Source organism: Bufo gargarizans, chromosome 1, assembly GCF_014858855.1.
Source record: "Bufo gargarizans isolate SCDJY-AF-19 chromosome 1, ASM1485885v1, whole genome shotgun sequence".
Classification (NCBI taxonomy): domain Eukaryota; kingdom Metazoa; phylum Chordata; class Amphibia; order Anura; family Bufonidae; genus Bufo; species Bufo gargarizans.
Window position 1 is genome coordinate 1,378,062 of NC_058080.1, and position 24,225 is coordinate 1,402,286.

A 24,225-nucleotide genomic window follows, 5' to 3' on the forward strand; every position below is an offset into this window, starting at 1 on the left:
ATTTAGCAGAAAGAAATTTGATGTCATGACTCCCATTATGTTTCCTGCCATTGACAGCCAGGCACCATTGCCTTCATGTGCAGTAGAATCGTGAATGAGAAATATGGACTACAGACTGGAACCTTATCGTCTTAAGCGACAAATGTAGCGCTTTAATCCTGTCTTTGCTGTGAAGTGACACACGGCTCCAAATGCTGGTATGATGATTTGGGGAGCCATCACATACGATAAGTCGGTCACCCCTTCTAGTGATACGAAGGACACTAACAGCTCAGTGATATGTTCAGGACATCCTGAGGCCACATGTATACATTACATAGAATATGTCGGCAGATGAGAACCATTTGGCCCATCTAGCCTGCCCAATATACTGAATACTATGAATAGCCCCTGTCCCTATCTTATATGAAGGATGGCCTTATGCCTATCCCATGCATGCTTAAACTCCTTCACTGTATTTGCAGCTACCACTTCTGCAGGAAGGCTATTCCATGCATCCACTACTCTCTCAGTAAACTAGTACTCCTGATATTACTTTTAAACCTTTGCCCCTCTAATTTAAAACTATGTCCTCTTGTAGCAGTTTTTCTTTTAAATATTCTCTCCTCTTTTACCTGCTTGATTCCCTTTATGTATTTAAAAGTTTCTATCCTATTCCCTCTGTCTCGTCTTTCTTCCAAGCTATACATGTTAAGGTCCTTTAATCTTTCCTGGTAAGTTTTATCCTGCAATCCATGTACCAGTTTAGTAGCTCTTCTCTGAACTCTCTCCAAAGTATCATTATCCTTCTGGAGATATGGTCTCCAGTACTGAGCACAATACTCCAAATAAGGTCTCACTAGTGCTCTGTAGAGCGGCATGAGCACCTGTCTCTTTCTACTGGTAATGCCTCTCCCTATACACCCAAGCATTCTGCTAGCATTTCCTGCTGCTCTATGACATTGTCTGCCTACCTTTTAAGTCTTCTGAAATAATGACCCCTAAATCCCTTTCCTCAGATACTGAGGTTCGGACTATATCACTGATTTTATATTCTGCTCTTAGGTTTTTACGCCCCAGATACATTATCTTGCACTTATCTAGATTTTTGACCATTCCTCTAGTTTTCCTAAATCTTTTTCCATTTGGTGTATCCCTCCAGGAACATCAACCCTGTTACAAATCTTTGTGTCATCAGCAAAAAGACACACCTTACCATTGAGGCCTTCTGCTATTTCGCTGATAAAGATATTAAACAATATGGGTCCCAGAACAGCTCCCTGAGGTACCCCACTGGTAACAAGACCATGGTCTGAATATACTCCATTGACTACAACCCTATGTTGCCTGTCCCTCAGCCACTGCCTAATCCATTCAACAATATGGGAGTCCAAGCACAAAGACTGCACTTTATTGATAAGCCTTCTATTTGGGACAGTATCAAAAGCCTTACTAAAGTCTAGATAAGCGATGTCTATTGCACCTCTGCCATCTATTATTTTAGTCACCCAATCAAAAAAATTAATAACATTAGATTGACATGATCTCCCTGAAGTAAAACCATGCTGTTTTTCATCTTTCAATCCATTGGATTTTAGATGTTCCACAATCCTCTCCTTAAGTATGGTTTCCATTATTTCCCCACTATTGATGTCAGGCTTACTGGCCTATAGTTGCCCGATTCCTCCCTACTACCTTTCTTGTGAATGGTCACAACATTTGCTAATTTCCAATCTTTTGGGACGACTCCTGTTACCAGTGATTGGTTAAATAAATCTGTTAATGGTTTTGCTAGTTCACCGCTAAGCTCTTTTAATAGCTTTGGGTGACTTATTTGTATTAATTTTAGACAGCTGACTTAGAACCTCTTCCTCTGTAAAGACACATGCATGCATGTGTTTTCTCTCATGACAGTTCTTCCAACTGGTATTTTTAGGCAGGATAGTACTCGCCCACACACAGCAAGGGTTTCCCTGGAAGGTCTCTGCCCGACTGCAACACTTCCTTGGCCTGCTTGGTCACTAGATTTATCACCAATTGAGAATTTATGGGACAAGCTGGGACTTTGAAAGCTAACAAGTGTGCAGAATCTACAGGCACAGTTGCAACATCTGTGGGCAAATGTGCCACAGCATACCATACGGACCTGTAGGAATCCATGTCCAACTGAATCTAATCTTGTATCAAGTCTAGAGGTGCCCAACAGGGTACCCGAGCCTGTAGCTCTCCAATCCTGCCACTGCTGTGGAGCAACGCACTGCCCCATCTGCTGGGGTGTCGATTTAAGGAGTCATCACATATGACAGTCGGTCACCCCTAGTACTAAATTACAAATGACACTAACAGCTCAGCGATATGTGCAGGACATCCTGTGGCCACATGTTATCTTTCATAGCATTTTTCAGCAGTATAATCCTCCCCCGCACGCAGCAAGGATTTCTCTGCAACATTGCAACAACTTCCTTGGCCTGCCCAGTCACTAGATTTTTCACCAATTGAGCATTTATGGGATGCAAGCTTTGGAAACCTACAAGTGTGCAGGATCTACAGGCCCAGCTGCAACATCTGTCAGCAAATGTGCCACAATATACCTGTATGGCTCCGTGTCCAACCATATTTCATCTTGTATCCAGACTAGAGGTACCCAACAGGGTCCTAGAGCCTTTCAATTGTACAGTTTCCCGAATAAACTTATACTTTACATAGTAATGCAGTTTGTAAGACTGGAAAAAGACATCCGTCCATCCAGTTCAGCCTGCTTTGTCTCAAATATTGTAATCGTCATTACATTATTACACAAAGTTTCATTTGATTACAACTCTTTATTGGTGTGTTTTTTGTCAATTAGTGGATACATATGCATACACACACTATTAATATGTTAGATCCACTCTAAATTCCTTGTTCTGGAAATTGCGGTGAATATAATTACTCCTGCTATAAAGGTATCCATACACCTTCAATATCTTTATTGTCTGGCTGCTCTCTCTCTAGACTCCCTTACTTTGAATAGGCAGATAGACAAAAGACCCTGCCAGACGTCTCTTGTGCAGCATATAAAGAGTCAAAAGCTCCCCATAGACATTGGATTATCGGCCAGTCCCACCAACAGTTCTCCAATATGTTTGGGGACCTTAACTCAAAAACGGTGAAATTTTCCATCCGTTTTATATAATTATTTTCTTCTTTTATTGTGGTTTACTATAGTATTATCATTTATTTTATTCAACAGGTTACAATTGCATTCAGTTGATGGCTGTGATGGAACATGCATACTACGCAAGTTTTGGATACCAGATCACCAGTTTCTTTGCCGCATCAAGGTATTTTAAAAAGTTATTTCGTCGACTGTGAATTCTCCATAAAATTCCTTAATGAGGATGCCCCATGATTAGATATTAAACAGGTTGTGTAGTGTGACAGTATTGATGGCTTTTACTCAGGATAGGTCATCAGTATTAGATTGGCGTGGGCCCATATCTGGGTATTGTATCTGACAGCATCCAACTCAGTCTATTTCAGGAGAAGAGATCACTAACCACTCAAGCAGAGAGGGGACAGCACATGTAGACTACCACGTAATGGAATAGACTGTTGCAAGCTGCCAGAAAGCAGAGCACATCTGCATATTTATTTATTACATCATGCAGAATGTTTTTTTTTTTTTTTTTTTATATTTTTTCAGTGATTTTTGTCCAGGCTGGAGTGTCCTGCAAGTATTTGTTTCTCGTAAATTAATACAGCAGAAGGAATGAAGCATAACATGATTCCCATTCCCATCGAAGTGCGACTTCGATTAGGGGTATGGCTGAGATCAATGGGTGTGACTTCGATTAGGGTGTGGCTGAGACAAATGGGTGTGATTTTAATTAGGGGTGTGGCTGGGACAAATGGGTGTGATTTTAATTAGGGGTGTGGCTAGTACAAATGGGTGTGACTTCGATTAGGGGTGTGGCTTAGCAGGAAGGGGGCATTGTTTAACTATGAAAATGTCTTGGTGCAAAGTTAGCCAAGCAATAAGTGGTGTACAGTTAGACAAAAGTCTTGAACATATCTAGCAAATTGCAACATGTTAATTATATAGTGTAAGTCGAATGATTGATTAATTTGGCGCATCTTGGTGTCAGAGAGGATTAGTAAATCTGCCCTATTCTTTGTAGGGACTTTCTGCTCTTCCTATAGAGGGGCTCCCAAATTGGATTCCTTCCAACTATCACATTCAATTGCACCAGTGGGAGAAAAAATATACCCGCCCAAAAAAGAAAAAATATCTTCTTCTTCTGCGTATTTTATTAGAGCATCGGTTTCTACACTAAACAATCTAAAATACATTTATTAATTATTGTACAGATCCACTATTGTAGTAAAAAGCTTGCTTACAATGATTGTTCCTCAAGTAACATGCAAAATCTTTGTAGTTTGTTATATTTAATAATTATTTATATTATATTTTTTTTATTTTTTTTGCAATAGTCGATGTGGAACCCCAGATGAATTAAAGGAACTTGTTGACGTCGCCCATTCTATGGGAATCCAGGTTTTACTTGATGTTGTACATAGTCATGCATCAAAAAACAGTGAAGACGGTCTTAACCAATTTGATGGCACAGATGCATGCTTTTTCCATGATGGACCTAGAGGAAACCATGATCTCTGGGACAGCAGACTGTTTGACTACTCAAAGTAAGTTATCTGTTCTAAGTACTGAAATGCGTGGTGACATTGCTCTTATTAACTACCACTTTTTCTTTACACCATTTACTCTTTGCCTCCATTCTGATTTTCTGTGATGATTAACTTTTTCTGAATTGTGTCTTGTGTTTCTTAATCAAAATGACTTGTTATGAATATTCATTAGGGAGCACCTCTCCCCTGCCACTGTCTAGCCATCTTTGGATACATCATTTTGCAGCCTCCTGCTATGTGATGACAACTGACAGTCCTTTGATATGCCTTAAAGGGAATCTGTCAGCAGTTCTGACCCTGCTAATTTGTTGACGGCATTCAGTGTGAAGGCAGTGCTCACTTTTAATTGCTTCCCTTCACAGGCCCTTCCCTTTACTCTAAGTGTCAGCTGTAGAGGTCTGCTGGTTAAATGATATGTCTGTCACCGAAAACGGGAGGGATTGTAAAGCAGCTTAATACAGAGAGCACTTTACAGTGAATCTCTACCTCCATTGCACTAAAAGAGCAGATTCTGGCAGAATTTAAAGGCTTAGTACACCATTGGGGGCAATTTTTTTAGGATTGCTTTGTGCTCATTTTTAGATAAATATTTTTTTAAATATAGAGCCTTTTTTTCTGTACAGGCCTGAGATGCTCTAACAGAGGGATCTGAATCTCTGCTCTGTCAGCCAGCTAATCTGAGGGGTTTCTTATCTCGGTTCTTTCACATTATCAACACTCATTAAAGCTCAATCCTTGTCTTACTAATAAGAGTGTGGCTCAAATAAGTGTTGACATCTTAGTAATTCAGAGATCAGGGTTATTGGATGACCAGCACAAAGTGAAAGGAAAAAAGTACGATTCAAACAGCTAGACAAACCGTTAACCCCTTTTTCATTTTTTTATTTTTTTTAAAAAGACAAATTGAAAAGATGATTTTTAGCCAAAAATTAGTAAAATGCAATAATAAAAAAAAAAGTGTACATAGCCTTTAAGTTCATATTCACACTATTCCTAATAATAAAACTTTCACATTATACTCCTCTCCCTAAGCCCCTACCTAGTGCTGTCAACAGTTTAGCATGGTCAAAACTGCTGTCAGACCCCGTTTAACATACCCTGCTTAAAAACGGTGAACATGATTGGTCAAATAAATCACTGAACCTGTCTACAAACTCCATCCCACAGAGTCTTCAAAGCTTGGAAAACTCTGACTCATACCTAAATTAAATGTATGTCTTATACCACTAGAAACATCTCCTGCTTCATTAACATGAGTAAAATAAAAAGATCTAAAATATGGAATGCCAAGTTTAATCCCTTCCCGACCCTCGCCATACATTTATAGCGTAGCAGGAATGAGTTCCTGACAGATGCTGTGCTTGCTTGATCAGGGACAGGGGCTTGGCTGTTACTGACAGCCAGGCCCCTGCTGTATCCTCTGGCATAGCTCGAAACTCAGATGCCTGAGGATTTATCACTTAGATGGCACATCTAAGTGGTTTACAGAGGGAGGGGGCTCCCTCTCTCAAGCTGTTGGCACCTGGAAGCCTTACATAAGCCCCTGGGCCCATCATGAGCCTAGGAATTGTCTATGAGGCCCATAGGCAACTGTCAGTGTGAAACTGACAGTATCAATACATTACAATCCAATACTACTGCATTGAATAAGCAATCGGATAAATAAAATAAAAAGTCCCTTCCCCTCATCAAACCATTTACTATTGTAAAAAATAGAAAAAAAACACCTAAAAATAGACATACCTAATTGCCGTGTGTGTACTGAACAGCTCTATAAATATATCACATGATCTACCACATCAGGTGAACGCCATACAAAAATAATTCCAGAGGAGCCATTTTGATCACTCCGCGCCCCCCCCAATCTTAATATCAAGCCATAATCATAAAAAAGTCATTTGTGTCCTAAAATGGTACCAATGGAAGCGTCACATCATCCCGCAAATAACAAGCCCTCACACAAGACCATAAAAATTGGCTCTTAGAAAATAGAGACACAAAAACGTTCTCTTTTTTTTTTTTTTTCAGGCATGGTATTTGGTATTGCCGCGTCCGTAATTACCTGCTCTATAAAAATATCACATGATCTAATCTGTCAGGTGAATGCCATAGAAAAAAATAATAAAAACTATGTCAGGACAGCCATTTTTGGTTCCCAAATAAAAAGCAACTAAAAAGTCATGTATACCCCAAAATAGTACCAATTATAATGGTAACTCATCCTCCAAAAAATAAGACTTCATAAAGCCAAGTTGAGAGAAAAATATAAGAAAAAAAACTTATATTTGTCAGAAAGTAGCCGTAATGGTACCTAGACACTCTTCAAAAACATGTCACCTGTAAACCAGTTTATCAAAATATGCTCCGTACCGCAGCCAAACAGCAGTTTTCGTCCACATTTATGGTAATTTGGTACCTAGTAGAACCGGCCTAACAATTTAAGGATGTATTAGACATCCACAAACTGTACAGCATATTGAAGACTAAATCTGTGGAAAACTACTGCCATATCTGTGGAAAACTTTTTTCAATTTACACTGGCCTCTGTTCATTACTTTCTGCAAAATACATATGGTGTCAGAATGCTCACTCCAGCCCATTATTCACTTTAACCTCTTAACGCCAGAGGCGTATATGTACGGCACCCTGATCGGACGGGTGCAGGAGCTGCGCCCGCCAGATCCGTGGCATGGGTCCGGCAATCACTGATAGCCGACCCCTGCTGTGTGCGCCGGCATTGATGAAATCACCGATGCCGGCACATTAACCCCTGCACAACCGCGGAATGTGTGGGCTTCAGAAGTGTGCAGGGTGTCCATCGGGTCTTCGCACTGCTGTGACAGGGACCCGATGGCAGGGAAGGCAACCCAATGCCTTCCTTAAGCAACGTGGCTGCCTTTCGGGAGAGCCTGTGAGATCCAGACCCAGGAAGGCTGTAAGTGTATTACACTGTGTATGCTGCAGTTTGCTTTCCATCCTGGGATGCAGAGCAAGACGGATCCGTCATGAGCCCACAATGCAAGTAAATGGGGACGGATCCGTTTTCTCTAACACAATCTGACACAATAGAAAACGGATCTGTCCCTCATTGACTGGAGTTCATGACTGATCTGTCTTGGTTATGTTAAAGATAATACAACCGGATCCGTTCATAACGGATGCAGATGGTTGTGTTATCAGTAATGGAAGCGTGAATCCTGCCAGATCCAGCAAAAACACTAGTGTGAAAGTAGCCTAATACTTAGACTTCTAATTGTAAAAAAAATTAAATGACATTTAAAAAATGGCAGCATAATTTAGACATATGGGAAATGTTAACTATTTTTGAGGTCTCATTATCTGTCTTAAAAGTAGAGAAATTCAAATGTAGAAGATAACACATTATTTTTTTTTGTTTCTGTAAATTTTGTTTTTTTTATAAATAAAGGTAAAACATTATCAACTCTAAATTTTACACTAACATGAAGTACAATGTGTCATGAGAAAATATTCTCAGAATGGCTTAACTAAGGCTACTTTCACATCTGCGTTTTTAATTCAAGTTTTGAGATCTGTCGGAGGATCTCAAAACCTGAACTAAAATTATCTGTTCCATCCTGATGGCTCTATTTTGTATTAAATCAAAACTGAACAAACCTGATCAGACATAAAAATCATTTTAAGTCAGTCCTCTGCCGGATCTCAAATCCTGAATTAAAAACACAGATGTGAAAATAGCCTAAATAAGGCTACTTTCACACTTGCGGCAGAGTGATCCGGCAAGCAGTTTCGGAAGGACGCGTGCGCAGACCGGAAGGATGGATCCGACAGTCCGGTATTTTTAATTTCGAATCTGGCACTAATGCATTTCAATGTAAATTAATGCCGGATCTGGCATTCCGGCAACTGATCCGAAATTTTGGATGGAGAGAATACTGCAGCATGCATAGTGTCCCCAGTATTTACAAGCCCCCCTCCCCACAAAGCCCCCAATAATGCTGAAAAAGAAAGTACTCACCTGACTCCCGCTTCTTGCCACCATCTGTCATGCAGGCCACAGACCTCTTCCAGCCTACAGCCCGAGTTGCCTATGTTCCAGCACAGGTGGTCGCAATGACGGCATAATAACCTCCTACACCAGGTCTCAGGCGGCGCAATGATGTCATGTTCGTTTGCGCCAGGACGCAGATTGTATTGCCTAAGACCCGGGATAGTAGAGTTGTAATAATTTCATTTTCATGACTGTCTGTGCCATTAAGGCTTCAGGCCTAGTGGCCTGAGGCCTATGAACGTAAATGCTATAGGTTCCCATACCCTGCCTTCAACTGCTGCCACCTGAGGCAAGATTCGGCCCTGGTTATGGTGCTGTCTAACTCGCCTGTCAGGGGGCCCCATGCATATCTATGAGCTCTCACTCTCAGGAATGTGTTTGACCTGACAGTAATTAAAGGGAATTTGTCACCAGGAGATTCATGATTAAACCAGACCTGAACCTCCGCTAAATGTAATGATACCTCTACTTCTTGATTAATAGGGCCAAGTTCTTTTTGATTGATAGGGACAGGTTCCTGCATAATGATCTTGCCTGACCTTGTCATCTAGAAGGAGAGGGCAGGGCTGGCAGAGGCAGCAGTAGGACCAAAGGTGCACAGAGTGGCTTGAGGCTGCCCTCAGTGCAGTTAAGTGCACCTTTGGTCCTACTGCTGCCTCTGCCAGCCCTGCCCTCTCCTTCTAGATGACAAGGTCAGGCAAGATGCATTTGCATAGAGATTAAAAGTACTTTTTCTCAAGAATGAAGCAATGGATTGCCAAGTAAAATAAATAATTACGTTCAGCCGAGCTAGTCCTACAAGACAGTGGGGGGTCATTTGCCAAAGTTGATAGCCCCTGCACTGCCAGATCATGCGCCTAATTTATCCTAAGGCGCAGGCCTCGTCTTGCATTAGATGCATGCTCTGGCAGGCCATGCGCCTAGAGTTAAATCTACTTTAGCTCCTAGTTGGAAGAGATTTCAGTTGTCATTTTTGTCTGGAACCAGGCGTAAATGTTAGAGAATTTTTCAGGGCCCATGTCCCCACTCCTTTCCAAATGGTAAGGACGACATAAAAACATCTTGTGCACCAAAATTTGGGCGTATACATGATAAATAACCCCCTTTGTGCTTGGTTTAACAGTGAATTTCTTGATGACAAACTCCCTTTAATTGATTTGCTAAGAGCTGCCAAAAATGTCTTACTGTGCAGTGATAGAGTGCTGTATGTGCGCACATGACCACTGCAGCCAACTACTGGCCTCAGCAGTCTTATGCTATGCATGAAGGCATCACTGCTGAGGCCAGTGGTTGACAAGTGCACATATGGCACATCATTGTTGCAGGGAACTACACAGTGTCTGGTGTAGTGCCAGGGGATTTACCATGTGGATAGCAGTTATTTTTTATTACACTGTGTGGTGCTTATCCCCATTAAAGCGATTGTCATGCTTTTGGGCGGGCGTTTTTGCCTGTCCCCTGCAGCGTTTTGTAAAAAAATACTTACCTAGCTCCCTTCAGCGGTGACGTGTTGCCAAGTATCATGACCTAGCAGTGACGTGCTGTTTTGGAACACGTCACCACTGAGGCCACTCATTGACAGCAGCTCCACACGTGACCCATTCTGTTGGGAAGAGTACAGGCCGTGGCTTAGAAGACCAGTGAAGGTAACGGAGCCGGAACGGATTTTTGTTTTCCAAAAGATACATCACGCTGAAAGGGACAGGTGGGCAGCACTGTGGCTCAGTGGTTAGCACTGGTGCCTTGCAGCGCTGGGGTCCTAGATTCAAATCCAACCAAGGACAACATATACATGGAGTTTGTATGTTCTCATGTTTCCGGGTACTCCGGTTTCCTCCCGCACTCCAAAGACATACTGATAGGGAACTTAGATTGTGAGCCCCATTGCGGACAGCGTGATGCTAATGTCTGTAAAGCGCTGTGGAATATGTCAGTGCTATATAAGTGCAGAAAATAAATAAAAAGCTGGACTAACCCTTTAATTGCAGAAGGTGCAGTGTAATAATAAAACATGACTATTAACCTGGTAACGCATGTTGAAAACTTTGGGTTGAGAGGAGCTGCACATTGGTGGTGACAGGTTTTCTTCGAGCATAAAGCAAGCACCTGCAGCGTTCGTTTTCCTGAAAGTTCAAATACGTATTTGACAACATCCTTTTAAATTGGGCATGAATGAGCACAATCTTTTAATTCCATTTCCCCATATGTGTCAGAAGTAATGAGCTCATTGTAGAATCTGAGTTGTCAACAGTTTGTTTCCTTTTGTTCAGCTGAACACAGTAATGTGTTTTTTAGTAATTGCATCTGAGTCAAGCAGAGCACAGGTAATGAGATTACTTGTTAAGTACGTTAAGGGGAAGGAGATCATCTCTTATGGCGCTTCGGTTCCGTCTGGAGATATTTAAACCATCTAAATCTTTTAAGGCTTTCATTGTTAAATGACTGTGAGATGATAAATAATCCACGAATGTGTGTCTTTTCTCCCGTGTTTCACATACCACTTCCACTCTCTAATTTGGATGCTGAACATTAAGACGAGGATTTATATCACAAGGTTCTCGAAATGATAAATCCATTATTATCATTCAGAAACGGTATCGGCGAGAGGAGCACCATCCAACAAAACACAGCACAGTATAGCTATAAAATATGTATAAGGCAACGTGAACTTCATTTAGGCCATCGTTTTATTGCGCTACTCATCCATAAGGTGATTGCATGAGGCTCCAGTACGCTCTGAACTTCAATACATTGTAAAACGGTGCGATTTTGTATGTCTCCTGCGCTGAGCAGTCCTTTATTTACCCTCTGAAGGAGCAGTATACCACGTGAGTAAGCCAGACCCGCTATATGTGTATGATGGAAATGTTCAATCCCCACATCAGATCCTATACGACATGCAGGGGCGTAGCTAAAGACTCATTGGCCCTGGTGCAAGAGTTCAGCTTGGGCCCCTCTACCCTCAGTGCTTTGTGGCCAGGGGCAGGGGAGCACATAGCCTTCCTGCTACCTGAGCCAAAAATTCAAATGGCACCCCCCATGCCAAATTCTTGACCTAACCCCTTCCCTCCAACCAGAAATATAACTTTAATATTTTGGGCCCCGCTGCAAAATCTATGGCAGAGCCCTCCCGGCATGCACTTTCTATTATACCTGTGTCTTCCTATGCGACACAAGTCTTTGGACCTCCTCAGGTTCCTTCGCCCGGTAGCGACTTCTACCTCTGCACCCTCTATAGCTACGCCCAACTACATGTTTGTCCTGCTCGTTATCTGGCCCTGAATAAGCTGCTTCATTGGTCTCCAGGTGAATGTGACTGTGTTTTATTTTTCTGGTACATTGTCTACTGTAGAGGACCCTGAAGAAGGTGAGCAGCAACTCTTTCTAACGGAAGGAAGGGCTTGTCTTATTAGTTTAACTTTTTATATTTAGGTTATAGGTTTACTTTTCTTTACAGGGTTAGTGATGGCGTATTGCTTGGATATGCCATCACTTTATGATTAGTCGATGTTCCGACCACTGCCTGTTCAGTGATTTGTATCTGCCCCATTCTCTTGACTATTACTGCGGTTCCCCTGCACAGTAGGTGGTAGGGAAGATGTGCAGGGGAAAAACTATTAAGGGGCATCAGCGTTGATTCAGCTTTCATTTGCAGGATCAGTGCAAAGATCCTCCAGGTCAGGCCCTGACTGTTCTTAAAGTGATGGCATAACCCCAGGCGTATACGGTCACTTTATAGGATAGGAAAACCCACTTAGTGGCTTTGACATGGGAAGTGGACCTGGGCAAATTTTCATGAATTAGCCGCCATACTCTTGTCTGTCAGGTGTTCGAACGTCTCTTGCTTCATCTAAAATTGGTGTTTGTTGACACCACATCACTTTATAAATAGAGAATGTGTTGTCCACAGACGATGAAACTGTATGGGAATGAATGATCGCATGAACTGTCATTCATCCCCGTACAGTAATGATGATTGCTGTATGTAAATGCAGCTAAATGATGGACTTTCTCACTCCTGATTACTGCCTGCTCAACCCGTGTAAAAGGGCCCCTGATCTCCATTAATGTCTCTACTTTGGAGCCAATTACTAGTTCTCTATACTTAGCGTCTCAAGTTACAAGGTTATCAAGATACAAATTGGCATCATTAGGACTAATACTGTGATTTTAAAAGGCATTGTTGGGGTGCGACAAATTCCGTTTGTGCCTGAAGCAGTAGCTTCACAATGCACCCCCCTTTTGGCCCCAGAAGTTCAGCATGTCCAGTTATCCTGTGGTCAGTAACTCATTTACTTGACCTCAGTAGCATCTTCTCCACCAGTCCTAGCCCTGGACATCATCTTTTACCAGTGACAAATTTAAGGCTGGTTTAAATGCTGCAATGTGCACCCGATTTTTAGGAAGGAAACGTACCTTCTCGACAGTCAGCTGCTCGCTCGTTTACATGCAGCGATCTCCTTGAGAGTATGAGAACGAGGGATCGCTATTGTGACTGTTCGTCCCCATACAGCTGCACTGTTTCTGGGCACCAGATCGTTTTTTAGATAGCACGATCTGATGGCCAGAAATGATAATTGATGCAGGATCACCCGATGAGTTAGCATTTTGTTTGTTCATCAAGTGACCGGTGGCACATTTACATGCCCGATATTTGGGCCATGTAAATTCACCTTTATTGTCCATTTCCCTGCATTTATTCTGATTTAAAGAGGTTTTCCAGGTTCCTGATATTGATTACCTATCCTCAGGATTGGTCATTAATATTCAATATTCAGTGGGGATCTGGCATCCCCCGCCCCCACATCAGGTGTTTTCTGCAGCCTCCCCTGCTGGAGCTAGCACTTTGGAAAAAGAAGCACTCCTTCGTTCAAAGTATAGAGACCATTCTGGGATACTGCAGCTGTGCTCCGCCTCCCATTCACTTTAGTGGTGACTGAGCTGCAGTAACCCGGCATGGCCACTACACTTTGAATGGAGCTGTCTGCTTCCTGCTAGTTCCAGCATCGGGAACAGGAAAAGTTCATCAGTGGGGGTGTGGGGTGTCAGACTTCCACCAGTCAGATATAAATAATACCAGGACCCTGGAAAACCCCTTTAAATTTTGCTACGGAATCATGTACAGTCATAAAGAAGCATGATTTATAGAATGTACTTGCCATGGACACCACTACTACTACACTGCAAAGCATATTAATTAAGTCACCAAATTATAATATGTGATCTTCTTGAGGCAATGGTGTATTAGATCTTGAATTCTCTCCACCCTTTTATCTCTTTCAACTAATTTCATATTGGCAAGTCAGATGAACCTAGAAATTGCTTATAGATTTTTAGCATAGCCACATGATGTCTTCAGTGGCTCTTTTAATACGTTTCAGAAAATCAAAGTTGTGTTGCCTTATTAGTGCACTGATTTACTATGTATTAATAAGTGATGGCTTTATAGCTGATAGCAAGCTGATCATCATCTCAATTCTATGGACTGAGGTCATTTACAATGTGCTAAAATATTGATTGCCCCCTTTCTCCCCTCCCTGACTCTTTGTCTCTGCGGACAGCTGCTTATAATTCCACAAAGCTGTATGTTTTCCGCTAAGCAGAACGGTGTCTGGATCTCACCCGGGCAGTATTGTAATTGGCACTGGATGAATGTATGTAATCACAGGGCTGAGCTGTATGTGTTCTACAGTCTAGTTACAAGTCCTATCCATATTGCCATTTAGTATATAGAACACTTGTAAAGAGAATATGCACCTTAGAACTAACTTTAAAGGGATTCTGTGATGAGATTTTAGCCCTATAAGCTATACATATACAGGGAGTGCAGAATTATTAGGCAAGTTGTATTTTTGAGGATTAATTTTATTATTGAACAACAACCATGTTCTCAATGAACCCAAAAAACTCATTAATATCAAAGCTGAATATTTTTGGAAGTAGTTTTTAGTTTGTTTTTAGTTTTAGCTATTTTAGGGGGATATCTGTGTGTGCATGTGACTATTACTGTGCATAATTATTAGGCAACTTAACAAAAAACAAATATATACCCATTTCAATTATTTATTTTTACCAGTGAAACCAATATAACATCTCAACATTCACAAATATACATTTCTGACATTCAAAAACAAAACAAAAACAAATCAGTGACCAATATAGCCACCTTTCTTTGCAAGGACACTCAAAAGCCTGCCATCCATGGATTCTGTCAGTGTTTTGATCTGTTCACCATCAACATTGCGTGCAGCAGCAACCACAGCCTCCCAGACACTGTTCAGAGAGGTGTACTGTTTTCCCTCCTTGTAAATCTCACATTTGATGATGGACCACAGGTTCTCAATGGGGTTCAGATCAGGTGAACAAGGAGGCCATGTCATTAGATTTTCTTCTTTTATACCCTTTCTTGCCAGCCACGTTGTGGAGTTCTTGGACGCGTGTGATGGAGCATTGTCCTGCATGAAAATCATGTTTTTCTTACCTTGCAGACTTCTTCCTGTACCACTGCTTGAAGAAGGTGTCTTCCAGAAACTGGCAGTAGGACTGGGAGTTGAGCTTGACTCCATCCTCAACCCAAAAAGGCCCCACAAGCTCATCTTTGATGATACCAGCCCAAACCAGTACTCCACCTCCACCTTGCTGGCGTCTGAGTCGGACTGGAGCTCTCTGCCCTTTACCAATCCAGCCATCTGGCCCATCAAGACTCACTCTCATTTCATCAGTCCATAAAACCTTAGAAAAATCAGTCTTGAGATATTTCTTGGCCCAGTCTTGACGTTTCAGCTTGTGTGTCTTGTTCAGTGGTGGTCGTCTTTCAGCCTTTCTTACCTTGGCCATGTCTCTGAGTATTGCACACCTTGTGCTTTTGGGCACTCCAGTGATGTTGCAGCTCTGAAATATGGCCAAACTGGTGGCAAGTGGCATCTTGGCAGCTGCACGCTTGACTTTTCTCAGTTCATGGGCAGTTATTTTGCGCCTTGGTTTTTCCACACGCTTCTTGCGACCCTGTTGACTATTTTGAATGAAACGCTTGATTGTTCGATGATCACGCTTCAGAAGCTTTGCAATTTTAAGAGTGCTGCATCCCTCTGCAAGATATCTCACTATTTTTGACTTTTCTGAGCCTGTCAAGTCCTTAATTTGACCCATTTTGCCAAAGGAAAGGAAGTTGCCTAATAATTATGCACACCTGATATAGGGTGTTGATGTCATTAGACCACACCCCTTCTCATTACAGAGATGCACATCACCTAATATGCTTAATTGGTAGTAGGCTTTCGAGCCTATACAGCTTGGAGTAAGACAACATGCATAAAGAGGATGATGTGGTCAAAATACTCATTTGCCTAATAATTCTGCACGTAGTGTACCCATGTCCATACTAATAACATGAATTCTAAACTGGCCTTATTAAACCTGCTTGTGGCTCTATTAGCCCAAAAAACAGGTTTTTATAACCGGTCAATTGCCTACCTAAGGTGCCCAAGGGGACGTCAGTTAATACAGGGTGCCCTACCGTCTGGTGCCCAGCGCCTCCTTCCCAGTCTTAATCGGCACCCTCCTCAGCGCCGCCTCCGCCAGATCTGTCCGGCCCTCTGCCAGATCCGGCGCCTACGCACTATGCTCAGCCTGATGCGCCGCGGACTCCTGACAGCGGCTTCGTTGAGCAAAGTGTGCATGCTCACCAGGTGGCGCATGCACACTTCGCTCAACGAAGCCACAGTCAGGAGTCCGCGACTCATCAGGCTGAGCATAGTGCGCAGGATCTGGCAGAGGGCTGGCCGGATCTGGTGGAGGCGGCGCTGAGGTGAGGAGGGCGGCCATTAACCACCTCCGGACCGCCTAACGCAGATGTGCGGTCCGGAGGTGGCGGCCCTGCGCAGAGTCACGCATATTTGCGTCATCTCGCGAGGGCCGGGATTTCCTGTGAACGCGCGCACACAGGCGCGCGCGCTCACAGGAACGGAAGGTAAGCGAGTGGATCTCCAGCCTGCCAGCGGCGATCGCTCGCTGGCAGGCTGGAGATCCGAATTTTTTAACCCCTAACAGGTATATTAGACGCTGTTTTCATAACAGCGTCTAATATACCTCCTACCTGGTCCTCTGGTGGTCCCTTTTGTTAGGATCGACCACCAGAGGACTCAGGTAGGTCAGTACAGTCGCACCAAACACCACACTACACTACACCCCCCCGTCACTTATTAACCCCTTATAAACCCCTGATCACCCATGATCACCCCATATAAACTCCCTGATCACCCCCCTGTCATTGATCACCGCCCTGTCATTGATCACCCCCCCTGTCAGGCTCCGTTCAGACGTCCGTATGATTTTTACGGATCCACGGATACATGGATCGGATCCGCAAAACGCATACGGACGTCTAAATGGAGCCTTACAGGGGGGTGATCAATGACAGGCGGGTGATCACCCATATACACTCCCTGATCACCCCCTGTCATTGATCACCCCCCTGTCACTGATCACCCCCCTGTAAGGCTCCATTCAGACGTCCGCATGATTTTTACGGATCCATGGATACATGAATCGGATCCGCAAAACACATGCGGACGTCTGAATGGAGCCTTACAGGGGGTGATCAATGACAGGCGGGTGATCACCCATATACACTCCCTGATCACCCCCCTGTCATTGATCACCCCCCTGTAAGGCTCCATTCAGACGTCCGTATGTGTTTTGTGGATCCGATCCATGTGTCCATGGATCCGTAAAAATCATGCGGATGTCTGAATGGAGCCTTACAGGGGGGGTGATCAGTGACAGGGGGGTGGTCACCCTGATCACCCCCTGTCATTGATAACCCCCCTGTAAGGCGCCATTCAGACGTCCGCATGTGTTTTGTGGATCCGATCCATGTATCCGTAAAAAATCATGCGGATGTCTGAATGGAGCCTTACAGGGGGGGTGATCAGTGACAGGGGGGTGATCACCCTGATCACCCCCTGTCATTGATAACCCCCCTGTAAGGCTCCATTCAGACGTCCGCATGTGTTTTGTGGATCCGATCCATGGATCCGTAAAAATCATGCGGATGTCTGAATGGAGCCTTACGGGGGGGGGGGGTGATCAGTGACAGGGGGGTGATCACCCTGATCACCCCCTGTCATTGATAACCCCCCTGTAAGGCTCCATACAGACGTCCGCATGTGTTTTGTGGATCCGATCCATGTATCCATGGATCCGTAAAAATCATGCGGATGTCTGAATGGAGCCTTACAGGGGGGGTGATCACCCTGATCACCCCCTGTCATTGATAACCCCCCTGTAAGGCTCCATTCAGACGTCCGCATGTGTTTTGTGGATCCGATCCATGTATCCATGGATCCGTAAAAAATCATGCGGATGTCTGAATGGAGCCTTACAGGGGGGGTGATCAGTGACAGGGGGGTGATCACCCCCTGTCATTGATAACCCCCCTGTAAGGCTCCATTCAGACGTCCGCATGTGTTTTGCGGATCCGATCCATGGATCCGTAAAAATTATACGGACGTCTGAATGGAGCCTTACCAGGGGGGTGATCAATGACAGGGGGGTGATCAGGGAGTCTATATGGGTGATCACCCCCCTGTCATTGATCACCCCCCTGTCATTGATCACCCCCCTGTCATTGATCACCCCCCTGTCATTGATCACCCCCCCTGGTAAGGCTCCATTCAGACATTTTTTTTGGCACAAGTTAGCGGAAATTTTTTGTTTGTTTTTGTTTTTTCTTACTAAGTCTCATATTCTACTAACTTGTGTCAAAAAATAAAATCTCCCATGAACTCACCATACCCCTCACGGAATCCAAATGCGTAAACATTTTTAGACATTTATATTCCAAACTTCTTCTCACGCTTTAGGGCCCCTAAAAAGACAGGGCAGTATAAATACCCCACATGTGACCCCATTTCGGAAAGAAGACACCCCAAGGTATTCGCTGAGGGGCATATTGAGTCCATGAAAGATTGAAATTTTTGTCCTAAGTTAGCGGAAAGTGAGACTTTGTGAGAAAAAAACAAAAAAAATCAATTTCCGCTAACTTATGCAAAAAATAAAAAATTTCTAGGAATTTGCCAGGCCCCTCATTGAATACCTTGGGGTGTCTTCTTTCCAAAGTGGGGTCACATGTGGGGTATTTATACTGCCCTGGATTTTTAGGGGCCCGAAAGTGTGAGAAGAAGTCTGGGATCCAAATGTCTAAAAATGCCCTCCTAAAAGGAATTTGGGCCCCTTTGCGCATCTAGGCTGCAATGTGTTTTGGGGTGTCATTTTACATATACCCATGCTGGGTGAGAAAAATATCTTCGTCAAATGCCAACTTTGTATAAAAAAATAGGAAAAGTTGTCTTTTGCCAAGATATTTCTCTCACCCAGCATGGGTATATGTAAAATGGCTCCCCAAAACGCATTCCCCAACTTCTCCTGAGTACGGCGATACCACATGTGTGACACTTTTTTGCAGCCAAGGTGGGCAAAGGGGCACATATTCCAAAGTGCACCTTTCGGATTTCACAGGCCATTTTTTACAGATTTTGATTGCAAGGTACTTCTTACACATTTGGGCCCCTAAATTGCCTGGGCAGTATAACTACGCCACAAGTGACCCCATTTTGGAAAGAAGACACCCCAAGGTATTCCGTGAGGGGCATGGCGAGTTCCTAGAATTTTTTATTTTTTGTCACAAGTTAGCGGAAAATGCTGATTTTTCTTTTTTTTTCTTTTTTCCTTACAAAGTTTCATATTCCACTAACTTGCGACAAAAAATAAAAAATTCTAGAAACTTGCCGTGCCCCTCACGGAATACCTTGGGGTGTCTCCTTTCCAAAATGGGGTCACTTGTGGCGTAGTTATACTGCCCTGGCAATTTAGGGGCCCAAATGTGTAAGAAGTACCTTGCAATCAAAATGTGTAAAAAAATGGCCTGCGAAATCCGAAAGGTGCACTTTGGAATTTGGGCCCCTTTGCCCACCTTGGCTGCAAAAAAGTGTCACACATCTGGTATCGCCGTACTCAGGAGAAGGTGGGGAATGTGTTTTGGGGTGTAATTTTACATATACCCATGCTTGGTGAGAAAAATATCTTGGTCAAATGCCAACTTTGTATAAAAAAATAGGAAAAGTTGTCTTTTGCCAAGATATTTCTCTCACCCAGCATGGGTATATGTAAAATGGCACGCCAAAATACATTCCCCAACTTCTCCTGAGTACGGCGATACCAGATGTGTGACACTTTTTTGCAGCCAAGGTGGGCAAAGGGGCACATATTCCAAAGTGCACCTTTCGGATTTCACCGGTCATTTTTTACACATTTCGATTGCAAGGTACTTCTCACACATTTGGGCCCCTAAATTGCCAGGGCAGTATAACTACCCCACAAGTGACCCCATTTTGGAAAGAAGACACCCCAAGGTATTCCGTGAGGGGCATGGCGAGTTCCTAGAATGTTTGTTTTATTTTTTGTCGCAAGTTAGTGGAATATGAGACTTTGTAAGAAAAAAATAAAAATAAAAAATCATCATCATTTTCCGCTAACGTGTGACAAAAAATAAAATGTTCTATGAACTCACTATGCCCATCAGCGAATACCTTAGGGTGTCTACTTTCCGAAATGGGGTCATTTGTGGGGGGTTTTCTACTGTCTGGGCATTGTAGAACCTCAGGAATCATGACAGGTGCTCAGAAAGTCAGAGCTGCTTCAAAAAGCGGAAATTCACATTTTTGTACCATAGTTTGTAAACGCTATAACTTTTACCCAAACCATTTTTTTTTTTTGCCCAAACATTTTTTTTTTATCAAAGACATGTAGAACTATAAATTTAGCGAAAAATTTATATATGGATGTCGTTTTTTTTTGCAAAATTTTACAGCTGAAAGTGAAAAATGTCATTTTTTTGCAAAAAAATTGTTACATTTCGATTAATAACAAAAAAAGTAAAAATGTCAGCAGCAATAAAATACCACCAAATGAAAGCTCCATTAGTGAGAAGAAAAGGAGGTAAAATTCATTTGGGTGGTAAGTTGCATGACCGAGCGATAAACGGTGAAAGGAGTGTAGTGCCGAAGTGTAAAAAGTGCTCTGGTCATGAAGGGGGTTTCAGCTAGCGGGGTTGAAGTGGTTAAGACTGGGAAGGAGGCGCTGGGCACCAGACAGCCGGGCACCCTGTATTAACTGACGTCCCCTTGGGCACCTTAGGTAGGCGATTGACCGGTTATAAAAACCTGATTTTTGGGCTAATAGAGCCACAAGCAGGTTTAATAAGGCCGGTTTAGGATTCATGTTATCAGTACAGACATGGGCACATGTATAGCTTATAGGGCTAAAATTTCATGATTTTCCTATTTTATGACGTAAAGTCATGATTTTATTAAAGACACGGAGGCGAGTATTGCATAAACTCTCTTTACTGTCCACCATAGCAGCAAAGAATGAACAGTACAATGATGAAGACAAAAAACCATAGCAACCAGCTCCACCCTCACAATCCAGTATATATGGGCTCAACCCCCTGGAATCCTCCTCTTTCTTTGCAAGACCACTGCAACACGAAGATCACTGTAACTGGAACCTCGACATGGATCCGAACCGAAGAAATAACCTTTCATACATGACGTCCTCAACAGAAGGAGGCCACGAACCAGTGGCGGACACCAACTTGAACAGGAACTAGGATGATCACTTCCCAGCGTAAGCTCGACTCAACCTGAGGGTAGAAACAAATGGGATAACAAAACAACTGGTTGCAAGTAAGAACGCAGTTAATAGACATAGTCATAACCACCGCACTTGTGCAAAACACAATACCATGTAATACAATAGCAAATTAAGACTTTCCAGGAACCCAGGGTGGGGAAGGGCGGGCAATACTCGCCTCCGTGTCTTTAATAAAATCATGACTTTACGTCATAAAATAGGAAAATCATGAAATTTTATAACAAGACACGGAGGCTCGCATTGCAAGTTCAAAGCTGAGAAATTACGGACTCAAAAGCGTGTGACAGAGGTCGGAAATAAAACTCCCGAAAAGTGGAGACTCTGGACCAATCTGCAAGCCTCATGACGTCCTCAAGGCGGGCTCCGGAAACCGTCATAGAAGTAGCCGATGCACCGCGAACCGAATGTGCCGTAAAAATACTCGTGTCAACGCCAGCCAGGCCAAGAATCCACTTCACCCAACGCGAAAGCGTAACACTGGTGACCGGAGAATGCGGCCTGCGAAAAGACACAAACAAATGGGGCACATCCGGAGAACGTAACGCCGAAGTGCGAGACTCATATTCCTGTAAGCAGGCCACTGGGCATAGCTGGGGTGAGTGCGGGAAGTAAGGATACACCACCGAGCGTATGTTAGTTTTCGTCCGTCTGGAAATGTTGAAGTGCACGCCCTCCGGAGTAAACGAACGAGCGTCGACATCCAAAGCTCGCACATCTGAGACTCTCTTACAAGAGACCAAGCAAAACAATGTAGCCAGTTTAGCGGATAGCTGGCGGAGGGACAATTGGGAATTAGATGACCATCCAGAAAGAAAATTCAACAGCACACACACGTCCCAGGTGGCCGAAAACCTAGGTCTGGGGGGACGAGACAGGCGAGACCCCTTCAACAAACGACACACAAGGGGGTGTTGACCCGCAGGACAACCCTGAAAACCCTCGTGTCGAGAAGAGATAGCCGATCTGTACAGATTGATGGTACGATAGGCCTTACCTGCATCGTAGAGTGAAGACAAAAAGGATAGAATTGAGCCTACAGGTGCTCGAACGGGATCCACATTGCACTCTCCGCTCCAACGCGCCCAAGAGTCCCAAGCGGCTCTATAAGCACGTCGCGTCCCTGGGGCCCACGCACTCTCCAGTAGGAAGACAGTCGTCTCTGAAACGCCTGGCATCTCCCTGGGGATCCCGAGACCCTGCAAGCGAGAAGGCGAAGGGTACCCAATTGCAAGAGGGGGTGAGGGTCCCCCGCTGGGTCCAGAAGGAGGGAGGGGAAATCTGGAAGGAGAAGAGGAAAATCGACCAAGAGGTCCAACAGTTGAGGGAACCAAGACTGGGATCTCCACAGGGGCAGTACCAGGATCACCTCCGCAGATTGTCGCCGAATTTGAAGAAGAACCCGTGGAATGAGGGCAAACGGAGGGAAAGCATACATCAGCGACCCCTCCCAAGACTGCAGGAACGCGTCCACCGCCTCTGCAAGAGGGTCTGGCCGCCAACTGAAGAATTTGGGCACCTGAGCGTTCAGCCTGGACGCAAACAGATCTATAGAGGGAAGACCCCAACGAGATGACAAAGCCTGGAATACCGTCCCATCCAACCTCCAATCGCTGGAATCCCGAATGTAGCGAGAACTCCAGTCTGCTAAGACGTTGTGGAGACCGGGGAGATGTTCCGCTACAACCATGATGCCCCTGGAAAGGCAGAACTCCCAGAAATCCTTCGCCAGGCAGGTTAACACTGAGGAGCGTGTTCCGCCCATGCCGTTGACGTATCGAACTGCGGAGACGTTGTCCATCCGCAGTCTGATACAAGTTGTAACAACGCCATTGGCGAAACTGCGAATGGCTAGCGAACCCGCTAACAACTCCAATCCATTGATATGGAGGCGGGTCTCCTCTGGAGACCAAGGACCCCCTGTGGACACTCCATTGCAGTGTGCCCCCCACCCGTGTAGGCTGGCGTCTGATTCTATGATCAGGTCGGGTTGAGGACCAAAGATCGCCTTGCCGTTCCAGATCGAGAGATTCTGGATCCACCATCGCAATTCGTCTTTCGTCTCCCTGTCCAAGGAAATGGTGTCGGCATAAGAGGCACCCGCATGAAGGTGGGCGATCTTGAGCCGTTGAAGGGCCCGATAGTGCAAAGGGGCTGGGAACACCGCTTGGATGGAGGCAGCCAGAAGCCCAATTAAGCGAGCCAGATGGCGAAGGAACAAAGCCGGACGAATCAAGGCATGGCGAAGCTCCTTGCGGATGCTGCGCACTTTGGCCAGAGGCAGACTGAGCGTAAGGGCAATCGAATCCACTCTGAATCCCAGGAACTCCATTGATGTGGAAGGAATCAGGCAAGACTTCTCCTGATTGATAATGAATCCCAGATCTGAAAGAAGAGTGACAGCCATGGAAAGGTGCCTGCGAAGTAAGGAGCGACACTGAGCCATGATGAGAATGTCGTCCAAATAGATTATCATGCGGACTCCTCTGCTGCGGAGCCAGGCCACCACTGGTTTCATCACCTTGGTGAAGCACCACGGGGCGGAGGATAGGCCGAAAGGCAGGCAAGTAAACCGCCATATCTCCTCTCCCCACCTGAAGCGGAGGAGGTCTCTGGACCCCGGGGCAATCGGGACCGTCAAGTACGCGTCCTTGAGGTCTAATTTGACCATCAAGTCGCCTGGCAAGAGCATGTCTCGTAAAAGATGGATGCCCTCCATCTTGAAGTGACGATACCTCACGATAGAGTTCAGAGGCCTTAAATTGATGACAGGACGCATCTGACCCCCTTTCTTTTGCACCAGGAAGACGTTGCTGATA

At 44.2% G+C, this 24,225-nt stretch overlaps 1 protein-coding gene across 3 annotated transcripts in view; it reads left to right on the forward strand.

Moving 5' to 3' along the window:
- The window catches only part of GBE1 (1,4-alpha-glucan branching enzyme 1), a 230,439-nt gene that overhangs the window by 89,740 nt on the left and 116,474 nt on the right, over positions 1–24,225 (forward strand). For all 3 annotated transcript variants that reach the window (XM_044294121.1, XM_044294112.1, XM_044294132.1), the window contains exons 7-8: positions 3,212–3,302; positions 4,453–4,662. In XM_044294121.1, the coding sequence (XP_044150056.1) occupies positions 3,212–3,302; positions 4,453–4,662 (301 nt within the window). The remainder of the gene's footprint in view (positions 1–3,211; positions 3,303–4,452; positions 4,663–24,225) is intronic.